The sequence below is a fragment of the Cyrtonyx montezumae genome, unplaced genomic scaffold (assembly GCF_038088225.1).
Source record: "Cyrtonyx montezumae isolate F1298 unplaced genomic scaffold, pur_monq_1.0 scaffold_22, whole genome shotgun sequence".
Lineage (NCBI taxonomy): Eukaryota > Metazoa > Chordata > Aves > Galliformes > Odontophoridae > Cyrtonyx > Cyrtonyx montezumae.
The window spans coordinates 5,020,860-5,040,131 of NW_027071959.1; the positions used below are offsets into that span (position 1 = coordinate 5,020,860).

General features: G+C 57.3%; 1 protein-coding gene across 1 annotated transcript; it reads right to left on the bottom strand.

Moving 5' to 3' along the window:
* Nucleotides 1–1,020: 1,020 nt before the first annotated feature.
* On the bottom strand, nt 1,021–12,404 carry ADAMTS15 (ADAM metallopeptidase with thrombospondin type 1 motif 15). The gene is made up of 8 exons (XM_065738526.1): nt 11,511–12,404; nt 7,500–7,632; nt 6,569–6,736; nt 5,974–6,257; nt 5,475–5,652; nt 4,797–4,978; nt 4,119–4,294; nt 1,021–3,822 (listed from the first exon to the last, which is right to left on the bottom strand). The coding sequence occupies exons 1-8, from the start codon at nt 12,402–12,404 to the stop codon at nt 3,042–3,044; spliced, it is 2,796 nt and encodes a 931-aa protein (XP_065594598.1). The 3' UTR covers nt 1,021–3,041.
* Nucleotides 12,405–19,272: the final 6,868 nt, after the last annotated feature.

Consider the following 19,272-nt stretch of genomic DNA (forward strand, 5'->3'; position numbering starts at 1 on the left):
GCTAAACACAAACCTTCCCTTTGAACTGGGGTTCTGGCACCAGCACCAGGCTTCTTCCTTCCCTACCGGGTAAATATTTCCTTTGTGCACGTTTTTATCTCTCTGGGTGATTTGTTCAGGTTACGTGTGGCTATTGCTGAGCCCCGGAGGTGCAAGTCCTCTGTTCCTAAGCAAGCTGTGTGCAGTTGGAGCTGCTGCAGGGTGGGATTTCTTGGGGCTGAAACTGAGCTCCCTGTGGGGTGAGGCTGAGCTATCCTTCGCTGGGCTGCAGAGGGGGAAGGTGTGCAGTCAGGGCTGTTGTGTTTGTTTCTTTGTGGTACTGAAAACGTGCTCTACCATAAAAAAAAAAAGGGCCAAAGCATTCCAGCATTGCTGCAATCATTCAGGGGGAAGTACAAGCTGAGGCAGTGGCATCAGGCATCCCCCAGCAGACGTGGCCCACTAGCAGGCAGTGCCTTATCTCACCACTGGCCCAGATCAGAGCGAGAGGAGGGCTGGGAAGCACTGAGTGTTTTGCTAGCACCTAGCAACACCCCCCAGCTTTCCCTGGACCCACTGGAGGGGGTGGGAATGGGGCTGCAGCTTTACTCTGGATGGAATGAATGACGCCAGAGGAGCAGGTCGGGAATGGGTAGTCCCAGCTCATGGTATGCACGGACGCAGTTGTTCCAGGATGTGAGAGCACTGTTCCAGTTTGCTTTCATCCCTTTAACTCTGTATTGCTGTGATTCTTACTGAAGAATATCCCAGTTCCAGGCTAAAGGGGGCCAGCCTCGTGGCACAGCCTCTGCAATGGCTCCCAGGTGCAGGAGAGCTCTGCTGTCGTGTGGACTCATCCAACATGATGGTTTTATGCCAATAACAAATTCTACAGCAGAAGCAAGATCAATCACCACAATATTCAGGAAAATGTTTAGACCTTCCAATTTTTTCTTCAGTTAATGAGCTGGGACTGCAGTAAGCTGGGATATACTCTGCCAAAACAACACGGGCACAAACACGTGCCCCTGAAACCAGGAGGATCTTTAAATATGGTTTTATTTCAGGTTTGCTATTGATGCACAAACAGCAGAGATCGATGTTTAGTATACATGGTATACACAAAGCAGCCAGTACAATAGGCATCTCCATCCTTTTGCTGCACACTTGGCAAAAGAACTGCACTCAAGAAATCCTTCCCACCCTGTCCTTCCCCTCCATCGGACAAGGACGGCTTGGAAACCATCTATTTGATGGCAGGATGCAAAGGGCAGCTCCTTGGAGCTCTGTCCCCAAACGAAAGCACTGCAGGCTCGGCTATGCAGGAAAACTGTCCAGAAAATGGATGATGCATTCATGGGAATGTAGACCTGGAAGGGATTTCCTAGAACATTAAATCCCATCCCCGCTGTGCAAAGCAACCACAACATCTGCTCCTGGCTCTATCAAGAATCGTGGAGACCAGAAATAATATTGTGCTCAAAAAGGCATTACACAAATCCAGGGAGGGTGGGTCCGCAAACAGCATCACGAGAAATGTGCTAAGCTGGTGGGAAAGGTCTCCACGAGGAAACATTTGTGCTGTTCTTTGGGACCCTTCTGACCACGCGCACAGCTCTCTGCTGCTGGAGATTGGTGGGGCACAAAGAGCTTCCACATGTGTTGAGCAGGCTCCAAGCACCTCACTGCTGAGACAGCAGCCTGCCCAAAAGCTGGGGTCGTCCCCTCTGCTGTCCCCAATTGTGACGTATCTTGGTCAACAGCAAGCTCCCTCTGAGGGACCTTCATCGGTGGGAAAGCAAAACGTGAAATGGTCCCTGATGGTTTGATCTGAGCAGGAGGCTCAAGGGAGAAGGTGAGTGGCAGGGTTGTGGTGAGGTAAGGCAGCCTCTGGACACAGTGAGCACGATGAAACCCTCAGGTACGGGACGAGCCCTAGCACAAAACCCAGGAGGATGCAGCTGGTTGTGGATGCTCTGCAGGAGCAGGAGGAGCAGGACAGCCCCAAACCCCCATTCCAGCTCAGAATATGGCTGGGGGTTAATGCAGAGTGAATAACCCTGAAGCTTGCAGGAGGGTGGGCAGCAGGGTGCCTGGGCACAGCATGCTGGCCCCACGAGCACCATTTCTAGAGCACAGTCGAGCACCAGCGACAAGCAGGGATGCTCCCAGGCGCTGTGCCAGGTTGCTACAGTACAGCTGCTTATTCCTGCAATTACCGCTCACATCGCACCTCCACTGTGATCCCTTTGAGCCCCAAAGAACTTTACACCCTGCCCTGCATCAAGGTGTAAATGAGCATCTGGCTGTGCTCTGGGCGCCCACTTAGCCAAGAGCCAGCCTCAGCCTCCCCAAAGCACCGTAGGAAAACCTCAGCCCCAGGAGGGGCTCTGCTGGAAGCAGTGCCATCCACTCCATGCCAGGTTTGCATCCAGCATGGGGAGGAAGTTAAACAATGACACAGAGTTAAGCACCATGAATTATACACTGGTCAGATCATAAACATGAGGAGAAGATGAGAATAAAGCCACCACCTCCCAGCCTGGCACTGGGGATCCCCACTGGCGTGCACAGCTGTGAAGTTGCTTCTTGCAAGCCCTGAAGGCGACAGTCCCTACAAGGCGCAGCACCCTGTTGAACAGTACAGTTTGCCATCGTCGCGTTGGTTAATCCACTTGGTCCCACAAAGAAAATCAGGGAAGGGAGAGGTAGGCTTGGCCCTGGGAAGACAGGGCAGGTGTTGGCTGTGCGATGTGGGGGTGTCCCCTCTGTGTGTCCTCAGGGCCATCCTGGGCAGTGATTTCCTTCTGTCCGTCCTCTGGCTCTCAGCCACGGGGACTTCGAGGTAGGTTGGTTCCTGCTCACCTCTGAGCGACCTGCTCGGTGAAAGCCCTCATCACCTGGTTGTGCACCCTTCCCCACACCCAGGTCGCTTGATTTTTTTGTCTGATTGTTTGGTTTCCCTTTTTTAACCTCATTTGATATGTGCTATGGACATCTCCCCTTCTCCCAACCCCTGGCCACTGCCAGAAAGACACCACGTCCATCCTCGCTGGCACAGCTCAGCACGGCCTCAAGGTGCAGAAATCCAGCTCCTGCGGCTTCCTCCGAAAACTACAACTCTCCCGGGGCAGCAGTCTCCCACCCGAGGCCACGCACTTCAGCATCCTCCTCTTGAAGCCTCTCCCACAGCTCTTGGAGCAAGGAGCCCACGGTCCGGCTTCCCACGCCGGGCAGGGCTCCCCACACGACCGCACCTCGGGCGGCCTCTGGGCGGCCTCGCACTCGGAGGCGGGGTGACCATAGGAGTCACGGCATGCCACCGCCCTCTTCTGCAGCCCACTGCCACAGGTGACGGAGCACGCCTCCCAGCCGCCCGCTGCCCACTTGTAGGAGGGACGCTTGTAGGTCGGCCTGCCCCCGTCCAAGCGGTTGGACAAGCTGAGGACGCTGTTGTTGAGGTCCGGAGGAGGTTTGCCCTCCTTCTTGTAGGAGGTTTTGTCCTCCTTGCTCTCCTTGGGGAGGTAGAAGGAGTAGCGTACCCGGGGAGGGGTCATCTTCCCCACGGAGAGCACCTCCAAAGTCAAGGGCTCCTGGATGGGTTTGAAGGCTTGCAGGCTCTCCACAGCGGTGCCGGTGCCGCTGTAGCGCAGCACGCTGCCCTTCACCATCAGGTCCCGCTCCACGGCCGAGACGATGAAGTGCCCGTTCAGCAGGTACTTGCCCTGCCCGTTCTTCAGCGCCAGGTAGTTGTCGTCGCTGATCAGCCCCTTGTAGCCCCGCTGGCGGATGTCGATGTTGGAGGCTCCGGCGGGGATCACCACCACGAAGTTGTAGCCGTGCCTGGAAGAAGGGGGTGGGCAGGATGGGCCATGAAGCACAGAGCTGCAAGCGTATCTCCTCCATCCCATCTCTGAGTGTCATCCCAGCTCTGAGTGTCATCTAGGACGAGCTCACCCAGATGTGAGGAGCTCAGCAGCGTGGCTGTGCCAGAGCTGGCTCCACCACCAGAAGCTTGTTAACGTGCACGGCTGCTTCAGAGCAGGCACCCTGGGGGATCTGCTCACCACCATCCCCACCACCTTCCAATGTCCACCCCACAGGAGGGCAGAACTCGCATGCATTCCCCCAGCACTCACATGGGTTTGGTGAATAAGCCCGAGACCTTCTTGCAGCTCCTGTTGTCTCCTCCACATACGCTGCATTTGTCGAATTTCTTCTTGGAGCCCAGCTTGCCATCACAGCCTGCTTTGATGCATTTGCCCTGGACGCAGACCGAGGTGGAGTCTGGGGAGCACGGGGTGCCATCCACAACCTGCAGGGGAGACAGCAAGACAACGTTTGCACCCCACATCACCCCACAACCATCCCGCTGCAGCCTCAGCCCAGCTCAGGAGGTGCTGCTGTGCACTGTGTTACACTTTGCTCGCTCTCTGCTTTGCAATTGTGCTTTCTGGGGTCTCTGAGAAGAGCCGTGCATTACTGCTTCCCTCTTCTGCTACATCACTGTCTTTGTATTGATGCAAAGAGATGCAAAATGTTGGGAAGACAGCCAACGCCAGCCTGCCACGTCCCGGAGGTGAACCACTCCCACAGTGCTGTCATCTCTGCTCCAACCTCACACCAGGACCCTGGGCATACCCTGCAGGCAGCCCTATGAACCCAGAGGAAGATCCTCCATGGACCCAATAAGCGGACACACCCCACCCTGATGGATTCCCATCTTTTATAAGCCACAAAAACCCACCTGCCCACCAAGCACAGACAATTGCTTCCCGCACTGGAGCCCTCCTGCAGCTCCCCCAGCCCTCACCAACCTTGGGTGCCAGCACGTAGAAGTACCCCGTGCCATTTGCCCGGCAGATGAGCTTGCACTTGTCCCGGGGTGAAACACCAGAGTATTTGGGGACCCAGGAGACGGAGGCAGTGAGGCGGTTGGTGCTGTGGCTGTAACCATTGAACGCCTCACACTGCTCTTCTCGGAAACTCTTTCCTGGCACTGGAAGGAACACAGTGTGCATCAGATGGGGCACAGACCAATGCCTGAGGGCAGGTGTTCCTGGCAGTTAGGGATGGCTGTGCAAAGCCCGCAGCCTCAACACGGCAAATCTGAAGCATTTTGCTTCTTGCACAATGCAGTGACGCAGGGGACTGCAAATGGCAAAGGCCCCTCTGACATTTGCAGGGGGCACGTTTAGGGGCATGTTTCCAACCGTGCTTCCAAGCGCTTTGAAACAGTCGAAGAATTTGACATTTGGAGATTGGCTCTCCTCCCACCCCACCCAAAGAGCTGTGGCAAGTCTGGGGTTTTGGTGTGCTCGAGGCTCAGCTCTGCTGGAATTCAACCGCTCTGGGGATGCAGGCAGTGCCTCTGCAGTGGGCTGAGCAGAGCTGTGATCAGCTCCTGGGCACCAAGGCGTGCAAGAAGCTGGGCTTCCCTTTGGCTCAGTGCCTTACGATGTCGGGTCATGTATTTCAGTGACTCGTGCCCCTACCTGTGGCTGAGCAGGGGTCCAGGTTGCAGGAGCGGTACTTGACACGGACGCCCTCGCAGTAGGAGCCCCCGTTGGCGGGCACAGGGTTGGTGCACTCACGCTTGGCCAGCTGCACCCCACCACCACACGTCCGTGAGCACGTCCCATAGGGCGCCCACTTGGCCCAGCCTCCATCCACCTGGGGGGACATGGCACTGTCACCCGCTGTCCCCTTCCCTCATGGCTCCATCTCCATCCCTCTCTCGACTCAAAGCTACCCCTTCTCTAGCTGCATTTACAAGCAAAACCTGTGGCTTTGCCTATGGCAAATCTTCTATGGGATGGGCAGAGCAGCCCAGCAGCATCCAGCCTGCTTTCACTGCCTACCCCGCTCTCTCTCCTCACCTTTCTCCGTTATTATCCCTTTGTAGGATCCCCACTGTGAACCGCTCAGCCAGCACCCATGCAGAAGCACCGAGGAATCATCCCGTGGGGCATTTTCAGGCTCGCAGGTACTCACCCTGTACTTGCTGACGTTGTGCCTCTCCACGCAGGCACCTTTCAGGCAGAAGCGTCCCTCCCCGCAGCCGGTGCCATCGGCCCAGGGGAAGTGCCGTGTCTGGCAGACAATCTGCCCACGTGCTTTGCCAGTGCACCAGAGCTTGGCACAGTACTGCATGTAGGGGCAGGGCTTGGAGCCCACACCAAAGGCCAGCTCGCACTGCTGGTTCAGGCTGTAGCTGGTCCCCGGCAGGTCCTCGGGCAGTGGGATGGGGTTGGAGGGCTGGTCCAGCAAGCAGTCTCCTGAGGGAGCAGGGAGAGGAACATTGAGTGGGTCTTCGTGGGTCTGGGAGCTACCTCATGTTCAGCCCACTGTTGTGGATAAGAAATCCAACAACAAAAGGCAGAGGACCCAAATGATGCCATCCCCTTGGCAGAGCTGTGTAGAGCTGCCCTGGCACCAGCTGATGCCAAACCACCACCCAGCTCTCTGTTTCCTTCTCAATTTGGGAGAGCATGGAGAAATTTGCTGCCTCCCCCAACAGCTTGTCCCCATCACACCACAGGAACAAGGACAGCATGGGGACAAGGACAAGGGGATAAGGAGAACTCACCATGGCCACTGTCGAGGAAGTCAGTGATGATGGCAGCACTGCAGGCTGACCAGGGGTTGGCTCGGTCAATCTGGATGAGGGTGGGGGACATCATGTGATTGGTCTTCAGCCGGCCAAAGACCTCCTCACAGGCCTTCACATTGTCATGGGGCATGTTGAAGACGTGGCCTGGGAGATGGAAAAGGGGACAATGTGAATAACCCAGCACTGCTTTGTTTACAGAGGGAAACTGAGGCACGGAGCGTGGCATTCCTTGTAACAAGGAATGCAAAGGCTGCGGGCAGCCCAAGAGGAGGAGGAGCTGCCTGGGGAAGCATAGAGCTTGCAAAAATCCTGGCTTGGGCTGCATGTGGATGCTGGGAGCTGCAAGACGGGCATGTGTGAGCCACCCTGACAGCAGCATCCCAAGCCTGTCCAGCATGCTTTCCCATCTGTGTCATGGATGGGCATTGTGTACAAGGAAGGTCGAAGGAAATCTCAAAGAAAAGGAGATCAGAGCTCATCCCTCACCCTCCAGAGCCACATAAGTGTCTCCAGACTTAGGTGTGCACTCAGCATCCCCCCTTGTTATTTCAGGATCCTTGAATGCTGGAAACCCAGCAACCACAACAGTGATGCCTTTCACTTTCTCAGTCCTTTTTCCAGCCTGAGGTGGAGTTTCCCTGCTCCGGATGCCTGTCATTGTCTGGCCTTCCGGAGGCTGGACAGGGGCTATTTTGAACTTTGCCGGTGCTCCTGATTACAGAGCAGGACTGGAGGATGGGGTTTGGTGATGCAGTGGCCACAAGGCAGGGCAGCACCTCCGTTATGAGCACAGCACTCAGACAAAAAATGTGAATTTTTCCAAAAATGCAGAGCTTGTGATGCACTGCACCCTTTCCTCTCCCCTTGTTCTGGGACCCAGAGGACCCCACCCCATGGCAGGACTTACCCAGCTCATGGGCAGTGGTGAAAGCTGAGGGCAGCCCATCGTCCTCGATGACGGAGCAGCTGCGCTTGGGGTCACACATGGTGCCCACGTCGGCCATGCCCAGCGTGTCACAGGTGGTGGCACCACACAGGTCCTGTGGGCACAGAAATAAGGGGTTAGCCTGGGGTTTGGTACATGGCCCTGTTCCCACCACAGCCCCTGTGCCCCCAGAGGATCCGGCCCTGAGCTGCTGGACACGTGTCAGCTACAGAGGATGGGGAGCACGCAGCCCCAGGGTGCAGAGCAAACACAGAACCACAGAATCATTCTGAGTGTGTCCCTCAGTGCCACGTCTCCATGGCTCTGGAACACCTCCAGGGATGGTGACTCAGTGGCATTTTTGCAAACGATTGTGGCACTGGGGAAGCTTTTGTTACGCACAGCATCCTCCTGTGGTGCCTTCCGTGTCAGTGTTTCCTCCAGGCAGGGTGGAGCCCACTTCGGCACAGAGGAGCCAGCTTGGCTCCATCCTTCTGCAAGCTCAAGGTCCGGACCCAGGCGGGTCAGTGGAAAGACCTGGCCTTGGCTGACAGCTGACACATCTCTCCATTTCCTAGTGATAAGAAGCTCCCAGGGCAGGCCCAGCACGCTTCTGTGTCCTCAGCAACAGCTGATGTCTCTCCAGGAGCAAGCCCAGACGCGAGGACCACAGTGAGATGCCACCTCCAGCACCCACAGGTGCTACTGCAAACCGAAAGCTGCTGGTTGGGAACATGCCTCTGCCACAGCCCAGCAGTTCACCTCGGGTGCTCCCATCCCTCCACTCCTCTCCAAGGGACATCATGCCAGCACTGCCCGTCCTGGGCTCAGCCAAACCCTGCTCTCATCCACTGTTGTGTTCTCCTGGATGGGCAGTGGAGTGATTTCTTCTCAATTTTCTCAATCCTTTGGGGTCAGCATACCCCAAAGGAGCACAGTGGGATGGATCCCTGTAGCTTCACCCGCGGGGGAATTCCATCCCATCGAGCTGTAGGGGCAGCCATGCACGGGGCAGAGAGAGCTGCTGCAGCTTTCCACATGAAAAGAAAACGTAAGGGGCTCTCTGGGCGCTCCCATGCTATAAATAAGAGTGATTCATGCTCAGCTCCCAGCCAGCCAACACGCCTGGGTTGCTAGAAACCTCGTAGGAGCGGCTCTGCCAACATTTCCAGCAAGGTTTCCAGGCTGAAGGCATTCCCATGCAGGCAGGTTCAGCTATCGGTAATGGCCCCAACAACTCCTGAGAGCCCCAGCCAGAGCTGAGATGGGTTTAGCAGCAGCTGTAGGGCTGCAAAAAGCAGACGGGACTGCTCTCATGGGAGAGGAGCAGCCGAGGCGTGGGGTGGGTGTGGGGGCTGCTGTCTGGCAAGGTGCTGTGAGGTGGCTCCAGCAGCTGAGCCCAGAAACCATCCTGACTGCTGTGGCTGGTGGAAAACCCCATCTTATAACCAGCTTCAACTCTGCTTCACAACAGCTTTCCACATCCACCAGGACCCCATTGCATCCTGTCCTGTGCACAGCATCCCCATCCCACAGTGGGAACCAGCACATCCATCAAGCACAGGGTCCAGAGCTACACCTGGCCATGGGAAGGACACAATAGTGCCAGCGCTGTGGGTTTGGGGGTGATGTGGGGTGCACAGGGTGCCCCAGGGATGTGGGGAGGAGTGGCTGCTCCCTACTTGCTGTTCTTTCAGGAGTTTCTGTTTCCTGGCCAGCACAGAGAGCTGTTGGCTCCCGGCCCGGCACCTGTGCTGACACACTGACCCACTTCTCGCTCTCAGCCTCGCCCGATGGTGGTGGGGCTGCAGGCAGGAGCAGCTCCTCATGGGGCTTTCCATCAGCCCCCTGCATGGGCTCAGACCACAACCACAGCCCCTGGGGCAGCAGCTCTGGGCCCTAACGTAGGGGTCCTGACCTTCCTAAATGCATCTCCATGGCTGAGGGGGAATGGGAGGAGGGCTGGGAAGGAACTCCTGGGCTAACACCAGGATGGGGAGAGGGCTACCCAAACACCAGCTCCTGCCATGTACTCTGTGTGCAGATGGCCAGAAACAAAACCAGGAGCAAACACGGAGACCGCTCACAAGGCAACAGCCACAGCCATCCCATCCCAGCTCCCCGAGCCCTAACTTCATCCATGGACACCTTCCAAAAGCTGTTCTTCTTGCAAGCTCCTCGAGGTGGCCTGCAGGTCAGCTGAGGGGGATCCCAGTGACTTTTACCTTCGTTCCCATGCTCAGAGGCCAAGGACACAGAGCACAAGTGCTGTCCTGACTGTTGATGCTCCCCAACGCGCATGTCCAAAGCAATCCCAAAAATGTGAGCTCCCCAGAGTGCTGAAACCACTGGGTTTCCAAACTCCTTCATGACACCAAACTACAGTGAGCATCCTTTGGTGCAACAGCCCTCAGCAAGCCTTTGCTATTGCAGCCAGTGGACATCAGGGTTGAAGGTGGTAAAAATTGCAGTCAGACACTTCTCTGTGATTTGCAACACCATTTCCAAGAGGCAGGAGGGCAGCAGGGGGACGGGCACTCCGCAGTCCTTCCAGCAGGGACCAGCTCAGGTAGGAAAGTGAAGATCCCACGGCACATCCACACCGTCCAGCTGAGCAGGGCTGAGATCCCCAAAGGTGAATCCGAGGTCCAGCACACACGGGACAGTCCCATCCGTCAGCGATGTGTTGACACAACTGGAAACTGCCGATCAACCGAGCTCGAAGTGAAATTTAAGTCGGGGTCTTATGTAACAGCTTTTTGGCAGGGAGATAAGCTCCGGGGTGTCAGGGGACCACAGATGGATGCATTCAAGGAAGGCAGATGTCTCCTTGATCGTGTGCCTTTGCATTGAGCTTGCCTTGGGATTTCAGGAATGGATGATTTAGCAATGTGTAAAAAATGCAGCCCGGCCGTGCTGCACGCTGCAGGACAGAGAGGCTGGGACCAGCTCTGTCCCACGTGCAGCTCTGCTGACCTCACCAGGCTTCCACCAGCGATGGAGATGCCTCCTCCCCTTCACATCTGCCCGATGCAAGCAGGAGCTGCTCCAGCAGGTTGACACCCAGCCAGGGGACGCAGCCCCTGCTCGGGACGGGGTATCACGTCTCACACAGCATCGCTGCTGCTAACACGTGCTGGGCGAGCTGGAAGCTACGCCCTTCCCACCCACGTGTGCTTGACTTGGAAAGAAGATTTGGGAATGGCCACAGAATTGCTGAGCGGAGTTCCTGACCTGTCCTTAATCCAAAGACATCTGGGCAGGGATGGGGGAAAGAGAAAACGCAAGTTGCCATTGCTGGCTAAACCCACCGTGCTTGGGGTGAAACGTGATTTTGTCCCCTTGAAATGGGTGCGTCCTCCTTCCCTCCCTCCAGCAGTCTGGGGGCTGCTGCTGGTTGCCCATCACTGTGATATTTCTAGCAAGAAACAAGAGCAGCCCAGCAAAGCCTCCTTGCACTGCAGCAGGGATGTGGCCAGGTTCTGGGCTGAGTGCTGGCTGTTTCTCTGGTGCTCTCCTTCCAGCCCTGAATTCAGTCCACGTGGAGCAGCCAGGGCGTGGAGGAGAGCTCCAGGTTCTCAGGAGGACCTCATGCATGACTCAGAGGAAGCGAGGAGAGGCTTTTTCTTGGCAGGTGGCACTTCTGCCAGGGGGACGTGGGGCTGACCACCCTCCTTTTGGGCTCAGGCCCTGCATTTTGGGTGGCACAGCTGGCTGCCAATGAGGGGCCGAGCAGCAGGTTTGTGGGCACGGGGACAACCTGCCTTGGAGCACCTCCTGGCCTCGCTCCCCCATCGGCTTTCTGCAGGGCTGGCTCCAGCAGGCTCCACACCTCCTCTCCCCTCACAGCTATCCAACCCAGGCAGCGAGCTCCTTGGGAAAGGGGTTCAGGGGTGCCAGGCACACGCAAGGGGTGGCAGGGTGCGGGACACCTGGAGGGGAGGAGGGCAGCCCTGCCGGGTCGTCCCCCCCTCCCCAGGGACCCGCACCCACCTGCTTGGTGAAGAGGATGGCGGTGTCCCAGTACTCGGGGTGCTTGTCGCTGACTTTGTTCCACTTCTTCTGCCAGGCGCAGAAGTTGCGGAGGGTGAGGGCGGCGTTGCCGGTGACTTTGGGCCCTTTGTCGTCCTGCCCGATGAGGAGGAACTTGACGACGGAGATCTGGATGGGGTTGCGGATGCTGGGGTGTTTGTAGAGGCGGGCGGCCGTGGCCATGAGGGTGAGCAGGTAGTGCTGCAAGTCATCCCCGTGGAACTTCACCATGGACTCATCGGCCACCACCAAGGTCTCCACGTACCGGGGCACGGAGGCGAAGCGCTTGGCTCTCCCCCCCGCCTTCCCCCCCGCCGCTCTCCCCCGGTATTTCTCCAGAGCCTGCAGCACCCCGGGGGTGAGCCCGGAGCCCACCGCGCAGCGCGATGCGGAGGTACCCAGGGGGTGGGCCACGATGCGGCGCTGCAGGCGGTGAGCCCCGCCGTGCTCCGCTCCCGGCAGAGGGCTGATGGTGTACTCGGCTCCCCGGTAGCCGAAAGCCCCCCGGAGCCCCCCGCAGAGGCTGAGAGCGGCGAAGGACTCTCGGTCGGCGTTGACATCCCCCGAGTAGAAGCAGTGGCGGAGGTGATGGGGACGGGAGGCACCGGGCGCGGAGCCCAGGTAGTGCGCGGCGAAGGCGGGGGCGATGAATCCGGCGTCGGGGGCGAGGTGCAGGTAGAAATCCTCCCCGAAAGCCGACAGCTGGAACACCACGGCTTCGGCGGGGCCGCGCCTGAAGTAGGGCCGCCCGTTGATGTCGGGGTCGAGGCGGAGCGGGGTGACCACCGCCGTGTCCCCCGGGGGTGCGCTCAGAGCGCGGGTGCCCAGCAGCAGCGGCAGCAGCAGCGGCAGCATCGTCCCGGCTCACATGGGGGGAGAAAGCAGGAGCCAGCCCCTGCTGCTGCTGCTGCTGCTGCTGCTGCTGCTGCTGCTGCTGCTTTCCTCCGTCCCTCCTTCTTTTTGCTAAAACTCGGCTGGAGGGAGCGGAGCAGCCGCGAGAGCCGCCTGCCCCGCCGCTACCTGCCTTCTGCGGCGCATCGCCTTTATATACGGCGGGGCCGGGGGGAGCGGGGCGCGGCTTGGCCACGCCGCAGCCACTCCGGAGCGGGGGGCCGGGAGCGGAGCGGGGCCGGGAGCGGAGCGGGGCCGGGAGCGGAGCGGGGCCGGGAGCGGAGCGGGGCCGGGAGCGGAGCGGGGCCGGGAGCGGAGCGCTCCGCTCGGGAATCTCCTCCGCCTTTCCCCGGCTCTGCGGGAGGGGATGGAGTGAGCCGGGCTTTGCACCCCGGTCCGCGCTGCGGAGCTGCGGGGGTTCCCCCCCTGCGGGGATGTTGCCGGCTCGGTGCGGATGTGTTAGGACCCAAAGCATCTGCTCGGGGTGCACACTGTAGAGTGTAAGGGGAGAGAGGGGTTTCCTCATAGCCTCCGAATACACCGCAGGGCTTGGGGCTGAAAGGAGATTGAGGCTGATTATGGAGAGGGAGAAGAATACTATCGTGGGTGGGATCTGGTGGAGGAGGACAGCTAAAGGGAGAATGATGAAGAGGCCTCAGTAATTGTCTGTGGCTGAGGATCAAATTTACTGCCAGAGGTGAGAGCACAGACATGAGGACAGGCTGCATGGGAAGGTGCCCAGGTGGGTCTCTATCTGCAGCTCTGTTTCCATGCAGGCTGGTTATGTGCCCAGAGGGAAGCACGGGCATTTCCACTCCCAGGCACCCAAGGCATGCACATCCTCAAAGCCTTTCCAGCAGTCTGGGTTTGTTTAATGGCAAATTAAGGCCCTGTTGCAGACACACCGGTTTTGATGTGATTTCAAGCCTCAGCAAAGGCTGCAAGCACAGCTTGAAAATACATGTGTATATATAATACAACTCAAGGCATAGATGCAGAGCTGGCAACCTGGCTCGTTTTGGTGCCAGCACTTTCCTGTGCAACGCTTTCCCACCGGGCTGTGCTCAGTTGTCCCTTGTCCCCTGCAGCTGAAGCTGGCACCCAGACTGCTCAGTGAATCAGGGATTTTGTCTGCTGGCCCAAAATGCAGCATGCCCCAGGATGGTGGTAGATAACAGTGGCAGAACAGTGAGTAGAGGTGGAAGGGTCCTGACAATGGGTGTAGTCTTCTCAAGGTGGTAGGAGGAAACCTACCATCCTGCAGCATCACAGTTTGAATGGGTGAGCTTATCTCTGGAGACCAGGGAGTAAGGGAGAAGGCAGAGCACAGAGCTGGCATGGGACAGGAGCTCAGGAGGTCTGCAGGGATGGCAGTGAGGAGCAGATGGAAAAAGGAGCAAAAAGATCCCCATGAGCACCATGAGAGCGCCCTGTCTCCAGGTGCCACAGCCCCGTGGTCATTGAGCCAGGGTTACTCATCTCTGCGTCTGGTAGATCCTCTCCAGCAGCAGAGGATGAGTCAAAGCAAACTGGCAGGACTTTATCTCCAGCCTGCAGAACATCTGACTGCATCCTGATGGGGAAAGCAGGCAGAAAATGTGAGTGGTTTGGATCTGGCTGAGCTGGGATCCACTCCATCCCCTGAGAATGTCTTGTGACGTTCGCTGTGTACAGCATCTCTGGGGTCAGAGGGAAGTGATGCAGCTCAGCCCTCTGCCCTGCCCTCACTCTCTTGGGGTATCACTACCCACAGAGCTTTGTTTGCCAGCTCAGGTTCTGCTGCCTTCATTTTCCTGCCCACAGTGCATGGGAAAGCTGTGAACTCCACAGAGCACAGTCTGCCTACAGACATCTCTTAGGGCTCCTCCTCTGCAGGCAGCCTGGGGCTGCTGGCATCCTGCAGAGCACTCCAGACAAGAAACAAGGCATTATTTTTCATTTTTCCCCTATCTCAAGGACAAGACATGGACAAACCCACTGAGCAGCCCCCCTGGGTTGTGATGTCTGCTTGGGGTTCCTCTATCACTGAGGCACGTACGGGATCTCACAAGGGAAACATCTGTGTTGTGTCTCCTGTGAGTGCAAAGGGGCAGATGAGAGAAAGCAGAGAGGGCCAGGGCTGGAGGGGAGCAGCAGGATGCCTCAAATTCAGATCCTACTTTGATTTTTGCCCGCAGCCCACACTGAGGTGAATCCCTTCTCACCCAGGCCTTACCCATAGCCCACCCTGATCTGGAAATGCCGATGTGAGTGGTTGGCACCTGAGCACTCCCCCTCCCACCTCCCTCTTTCCTCTCAAGTGTTTGTGGGAAGCAACAGCTCCTTCTCTCTTATTATTTCTTCATCGTCGTCGCAATTCCAACCGTGAGAAGTCTGAAATAAAAGGTGAGCAGAAAACCTCACACCTCCCCTGGATATTCCTGCTCAGAAAACAAATAGTAAAGATTGATGGGCCAAGAGCTGCACAGCAAAGATAGCAAGGAAGGGTTGCAGCCAGGGGAGAGCTGGCGTCGCAGCCCCACGGCCCGGGCTCCATCCCAAAAGTTCAGGCTGTGCTCTCCCTGCTCCCCACCACATGGGCAGGAAGGAGGATCCTCTCCAGGGGCTGAAGATGAGTCAAAGCGTGCTGTTAAGAGGCTTTCCAGGAAAGAAAGGCATGGAGAAAAGCTGGCTGTGTCTGGTTAGGGTCATCGAGGGAGAGAGAGCTGCAAGGAACCTGAGCACGTGGAGGTGAGCATGTGGCCCACATTGCACCACTGCTATGGTGTACAGAAAAGAATCCTAATGCTTGTTTTTGCCTCTCTCTTCATCCCCTGATATTCAAGGCTCGCTCTCATTTATAAGATGGCCATGGGAAAAGCAGCTTTCATAGATTAGAATATCTCAAGTTGGAAGGGACACGTGGGGATCACTGAGTCCAAGAGGTTTTTTGAGGATGCTCTCAAACAGTAAGTGGAAATTTAGGGGAGAGAGAAGATGGTCCCATGCATTCCCCCAAGCCAGGCTCACAGGTTTATCATCATTCATACACACCTACAGCCCAGCACGAAGGTTTACGAGCCAGGACTACACAGCCCTACAAGACACACATCTTCCCAAGAGGGCTCCACCCTTGAAGACTTGACTAATTAACTTCTTGTGATGCTCACAGTACAAATACTTACCCCAAACATGCCTGTACACACCAGATCTACAGAAGCATGGAGATGTGTGTAAGCCCAAACCACTGTCCCAGTTCAGCACACCTGAGTGTGGCCATCCACATTCCCATCATCCCATAAAGTGTGCGGCAGCAGGACAGGGAGGAGAGGGTCTGGTTTGGTGGCTGTTGGGTGGTTATTTCTTCTTAGAGGAGATATATTTTTGGCACGGCTTGCTGGATTTCTATACTGCTAAGGGTGGGTGGCCTTCATCAGGGCAAAGTATGGGAGAAGGCCGAGTTCCCTCCCCTGGGGTGTGCCCTGCGGAGTGGGAGCGGTGTGGAGAGGGGACTGAAGGCAAGATCTGCCCTGCCACACGCTTGCTAAGAGGATGAGGGAAGCAGCGAGCAGCCCTCGGCCGTTCTTCGCGTGCGGGTGCCCGGCCATCCTGCGGGCATCACAGGGAGTGCAGAGCTGAGATGGGATCTGTCTTGTTTTGGAAAGCGATGATCCTACAGCCCTGCACCGCACCTGCATCCCATCCAGCCCGGGCCGAGGCTGCCCTCTGCAGGCACTGCCTTGCTCCGGAGATTGAGGTGTCATCAGGGATGCGACGCAACGCTTTGCGTTAAAAGTCAAAATTCAGGTAAAAACAGACAACCGAAATGCGGGTGCCGGCAGGTTTAGGGCGCTGAGTCTGCGTCCTTGTGGGTGTAATCCCCTCCTGCCTTTGCTTTCGCACCCAGAGGTGCTGTCAGAGCAGCACCCAGCTTCTGGGGGCCGATGCAGCCAGCAGAGCTCCGTCTGGGCACTGCAGTCGTCTTTTAGAGCCACAGAATCGCACCTTATCCCACTTTAAGGGGCCCTGTGGGAATGACAGCGCTGCAACGAAGGATGGGTAAAACAGCTTTGGACGTGGAAATGAGGGGTTTGAGGCATTGGATGGAGAAGCAGCACTTGCGAGCCACGGGAGCCCTCTCGTGGCTGTGCTCGATGCGTTCACCCTGGGATGATCCATTCCTCTCCTTCATTCAGCCGCCTCCCCGCACACAGCCCAGCTTCCCCACCGCAGCTCCCATCCCTGAGGACGGACTGCCAGGACACGAGCCCAGGACCCTGATTTAAAGCCCGGACGAATGTTCCGAGCGAGATTTCCACCAACCTGCTCCCTTTAGGAGCAAAACGAATGGATCTGGTTGGTGGTGGTTGGCGGTGGGTGTCCTTGTGCCCGGAGAGCTCCTCGTGCTGCGGGCGGCACTGACACCCAGCGGCAATGCTCCGCAGCCGGGGCCGGGCAGCTCTGCGATCCTCGCTCCGCTTTCTCCCCATCGTCTGCCCGAGGATGAGAGGAGTGCCGAGGGCAAAGCGAACGGCCCCAGCAGCCTGGCACCGCCAGCCCGTTCCCAGAGGGCACAGCAGAGCACCGCCGAGATTTCCCGAAGGGAACACGCTGGTTGTACCCTGGGCTTCACCCCCGGGGCCAAAAAACCCCAGGAGATGGGTGATGGGAAGCACGAGCCCAGGGAGATGCAGAAAGGCACAGTCACTGCGTGGCTGTGCAGAGCTGGGGACATGAGGAGGGGAAGATGTTTGCAGACTGCGTGATCAAAAGGGTCTTTAAATCACAGTGACGACGCTAATGGCTTTCACATGCTCAGACAGCCCGATAGAAGAGAAAGCCACAGCCTGCGTTTGTCTGGGGGGTGAAGGACACCAGCATGCCACGCTGCAAAGGTTTGAGGTGTGAAACCCCAGAAGAAGTGTTGAGGTGCCCCTTTCTGCCCGCAGGAGTCACGGCCAGGTGTGGGTTTGCTGCCTTCGAGCTCATAACGAGCCCAGCGAGGCTCGTATCGGCCACGAGGAATTCCAGCTACCGTGTGCACAGAGCTGCTAATGAAAACCAGCGGTGCCTCAGAGGCAGGCACGTCCTCCGAGATCAAAGCTGCGGCAACGAGAGCGGAAAGCGGGGAATAAATTGCATCCTGTTGGAGAGACGTGCCCTGCATCGCCTGCAGCCCTACCTGGCCCAGTTCAGCACAGGGGCACCCCTCTGCCTTCCTGCAGCAACGCCCGGCCGTCGGCAGAGTCCTAAAGCAGCTTTGGGGTGGGAGGAGGCAGAGGCACGGCTCGCTTTTGGCTGCTGGTCCCGATTTGTGCTTTTCTGCTGATTTTCAAATGCAAATCCGAACTATGACAAAGCCCCTCCAGCTGCAGCTGGCCGGCTGGGGGAGAGCAGCCAAGGCTGGGTGTCAGGGAAGCACGTTTGTAGAGATGTCCCAGACTGAAGCACACCATACGTTGTATTTCTTTCGTCCCTTCTCCTCCTACAGCCGCAGAAAACCACACTTTCAAAAGACAAGCAGCAATCAGAGCCTTGGCCCCAGGGAGCGCTGCTATTCGGAGCCTCTGTTTACTATATAGGTAGGGCTGTGGCTTTTAAGTGGAGATAATAATAGCAAAACAGATGTGAATACATCCTCGTGTAGAGGGAGCGCTGCCTGCAGTGGCCGGGAGCAATTTCCCAGCTACAGGAAAGCAGAATTCCCAGGAAGCTGTGATGCTGCTTCACTCATTCAGATCTTTTTAGGATTAAGCTAAGAACAAAACAAAACAAATACAAATGAGGGCATGGAGCAGGATAGGATGTGACACCACTGCAGCAGGGACATCCCGGGATGTCTCCGTGCAGCACGAGGAGGCCAGGAATCTCATGAACTAATGGGGAAGGAGAGTTTAGGAGGAAAGAAGGAGTAATCTGTAAGCAGTAATTTCCCTTGCTCCATTACAGCGGGGTTGTTCCTGGTGCTGAGCAGGTTCCCAGCCAGGGACAGCATGTGTCCACCCATCTCCCAGCGTCTGCCACCTCTGTATGCAGGACGGGTCTGCCTGGTCTTGCAGACCTTTGTACTCACTGACTGCAAGGGAACATCCATGTGGAGATTAAGAAGAAAAAAAAAACCCAGCTCTGAAAGGGGGAGATATGGGTTTTTAATGAAGTCATGCTTCCCCCAAACGGAGCTGGCTGCATTGCTTTATTCTCCCAAGCATTTTCCACAGGTTTGGTTTAGACACTCAATCCCATTGCTTTGTCCCAGCCCAAGGGGGTTGGGACCATGTGGACCCAGCTGTTGGGGCATGGAAAACTCCGAGTTTGTCACTTCTGGAGCACCCCTGGGGCCCGCAGCTCCATCCCTGGCAGAGAAAAGGACATGGGGACCGGTGGGGCCAGGGGTCCCCAGGCACCCCCTGCCCCACAGGCTGCACAGACACGCTCTGCAGACGGCAAAGGCCTCACACTTTGGAGCCACGTCCCGAGGAGCACAGCAGGGACACCCGGGGAGCAGGAGGGCTCACCCCGGGGCAATTCTTCTCGTGGTTGGGGGAAAGCGGCAGCGGGACCCCAGCCCGGGGCGGGACCCCGAGCGGGAGGGTGGAGGTTGGACTGAAAGGGTTAATGCCGGGAGAGTAACAGGCTGAAGTTGACACTTGGAGGCAGGCGGGGCTCCCTGCGCCTGATTGGCCTCAAACCCCATCCAAAAGTGCTTTTTTTTTTTTCCCTTGCTTTTTTTTTTTTTTTTTTCGCTTCTCCTCCTCCCCCAGCCTCTGGCTGGCAGGGGAGGGGAGTGGGGAGAACAGCGAGAGATCAAAAATAAACCTCTTATGTCAAAGCCGGGGGAGAAAGTATAAATACA

Excerpts from the sequence above, each read along its gene's own strand:
- ADAMTS15 (XM_065738526.1), bottom strand. The coding sequence starts at position 12,404 with ATGCTGCCGCTGCTGCTGCCGCTGCTGCTGGGCACCCGCGCTCTGAGC. Across the intron at positions 6,737-7,499 it reads CACCACTGCCCATGAGCTGG|GCCACGTCTTCAACATGCCC; the intron begins GTAAGTCCTGCC and ends TCCATCTCCCAG. Across the intron at positions 5,653-5,973 it reads ACAACGTCAGCAAGTACAGG|GTGGATGGAGGCTGGGCCAA; the intron begins GTGAGTACCTGC and ends ATGTCCCCCCAG.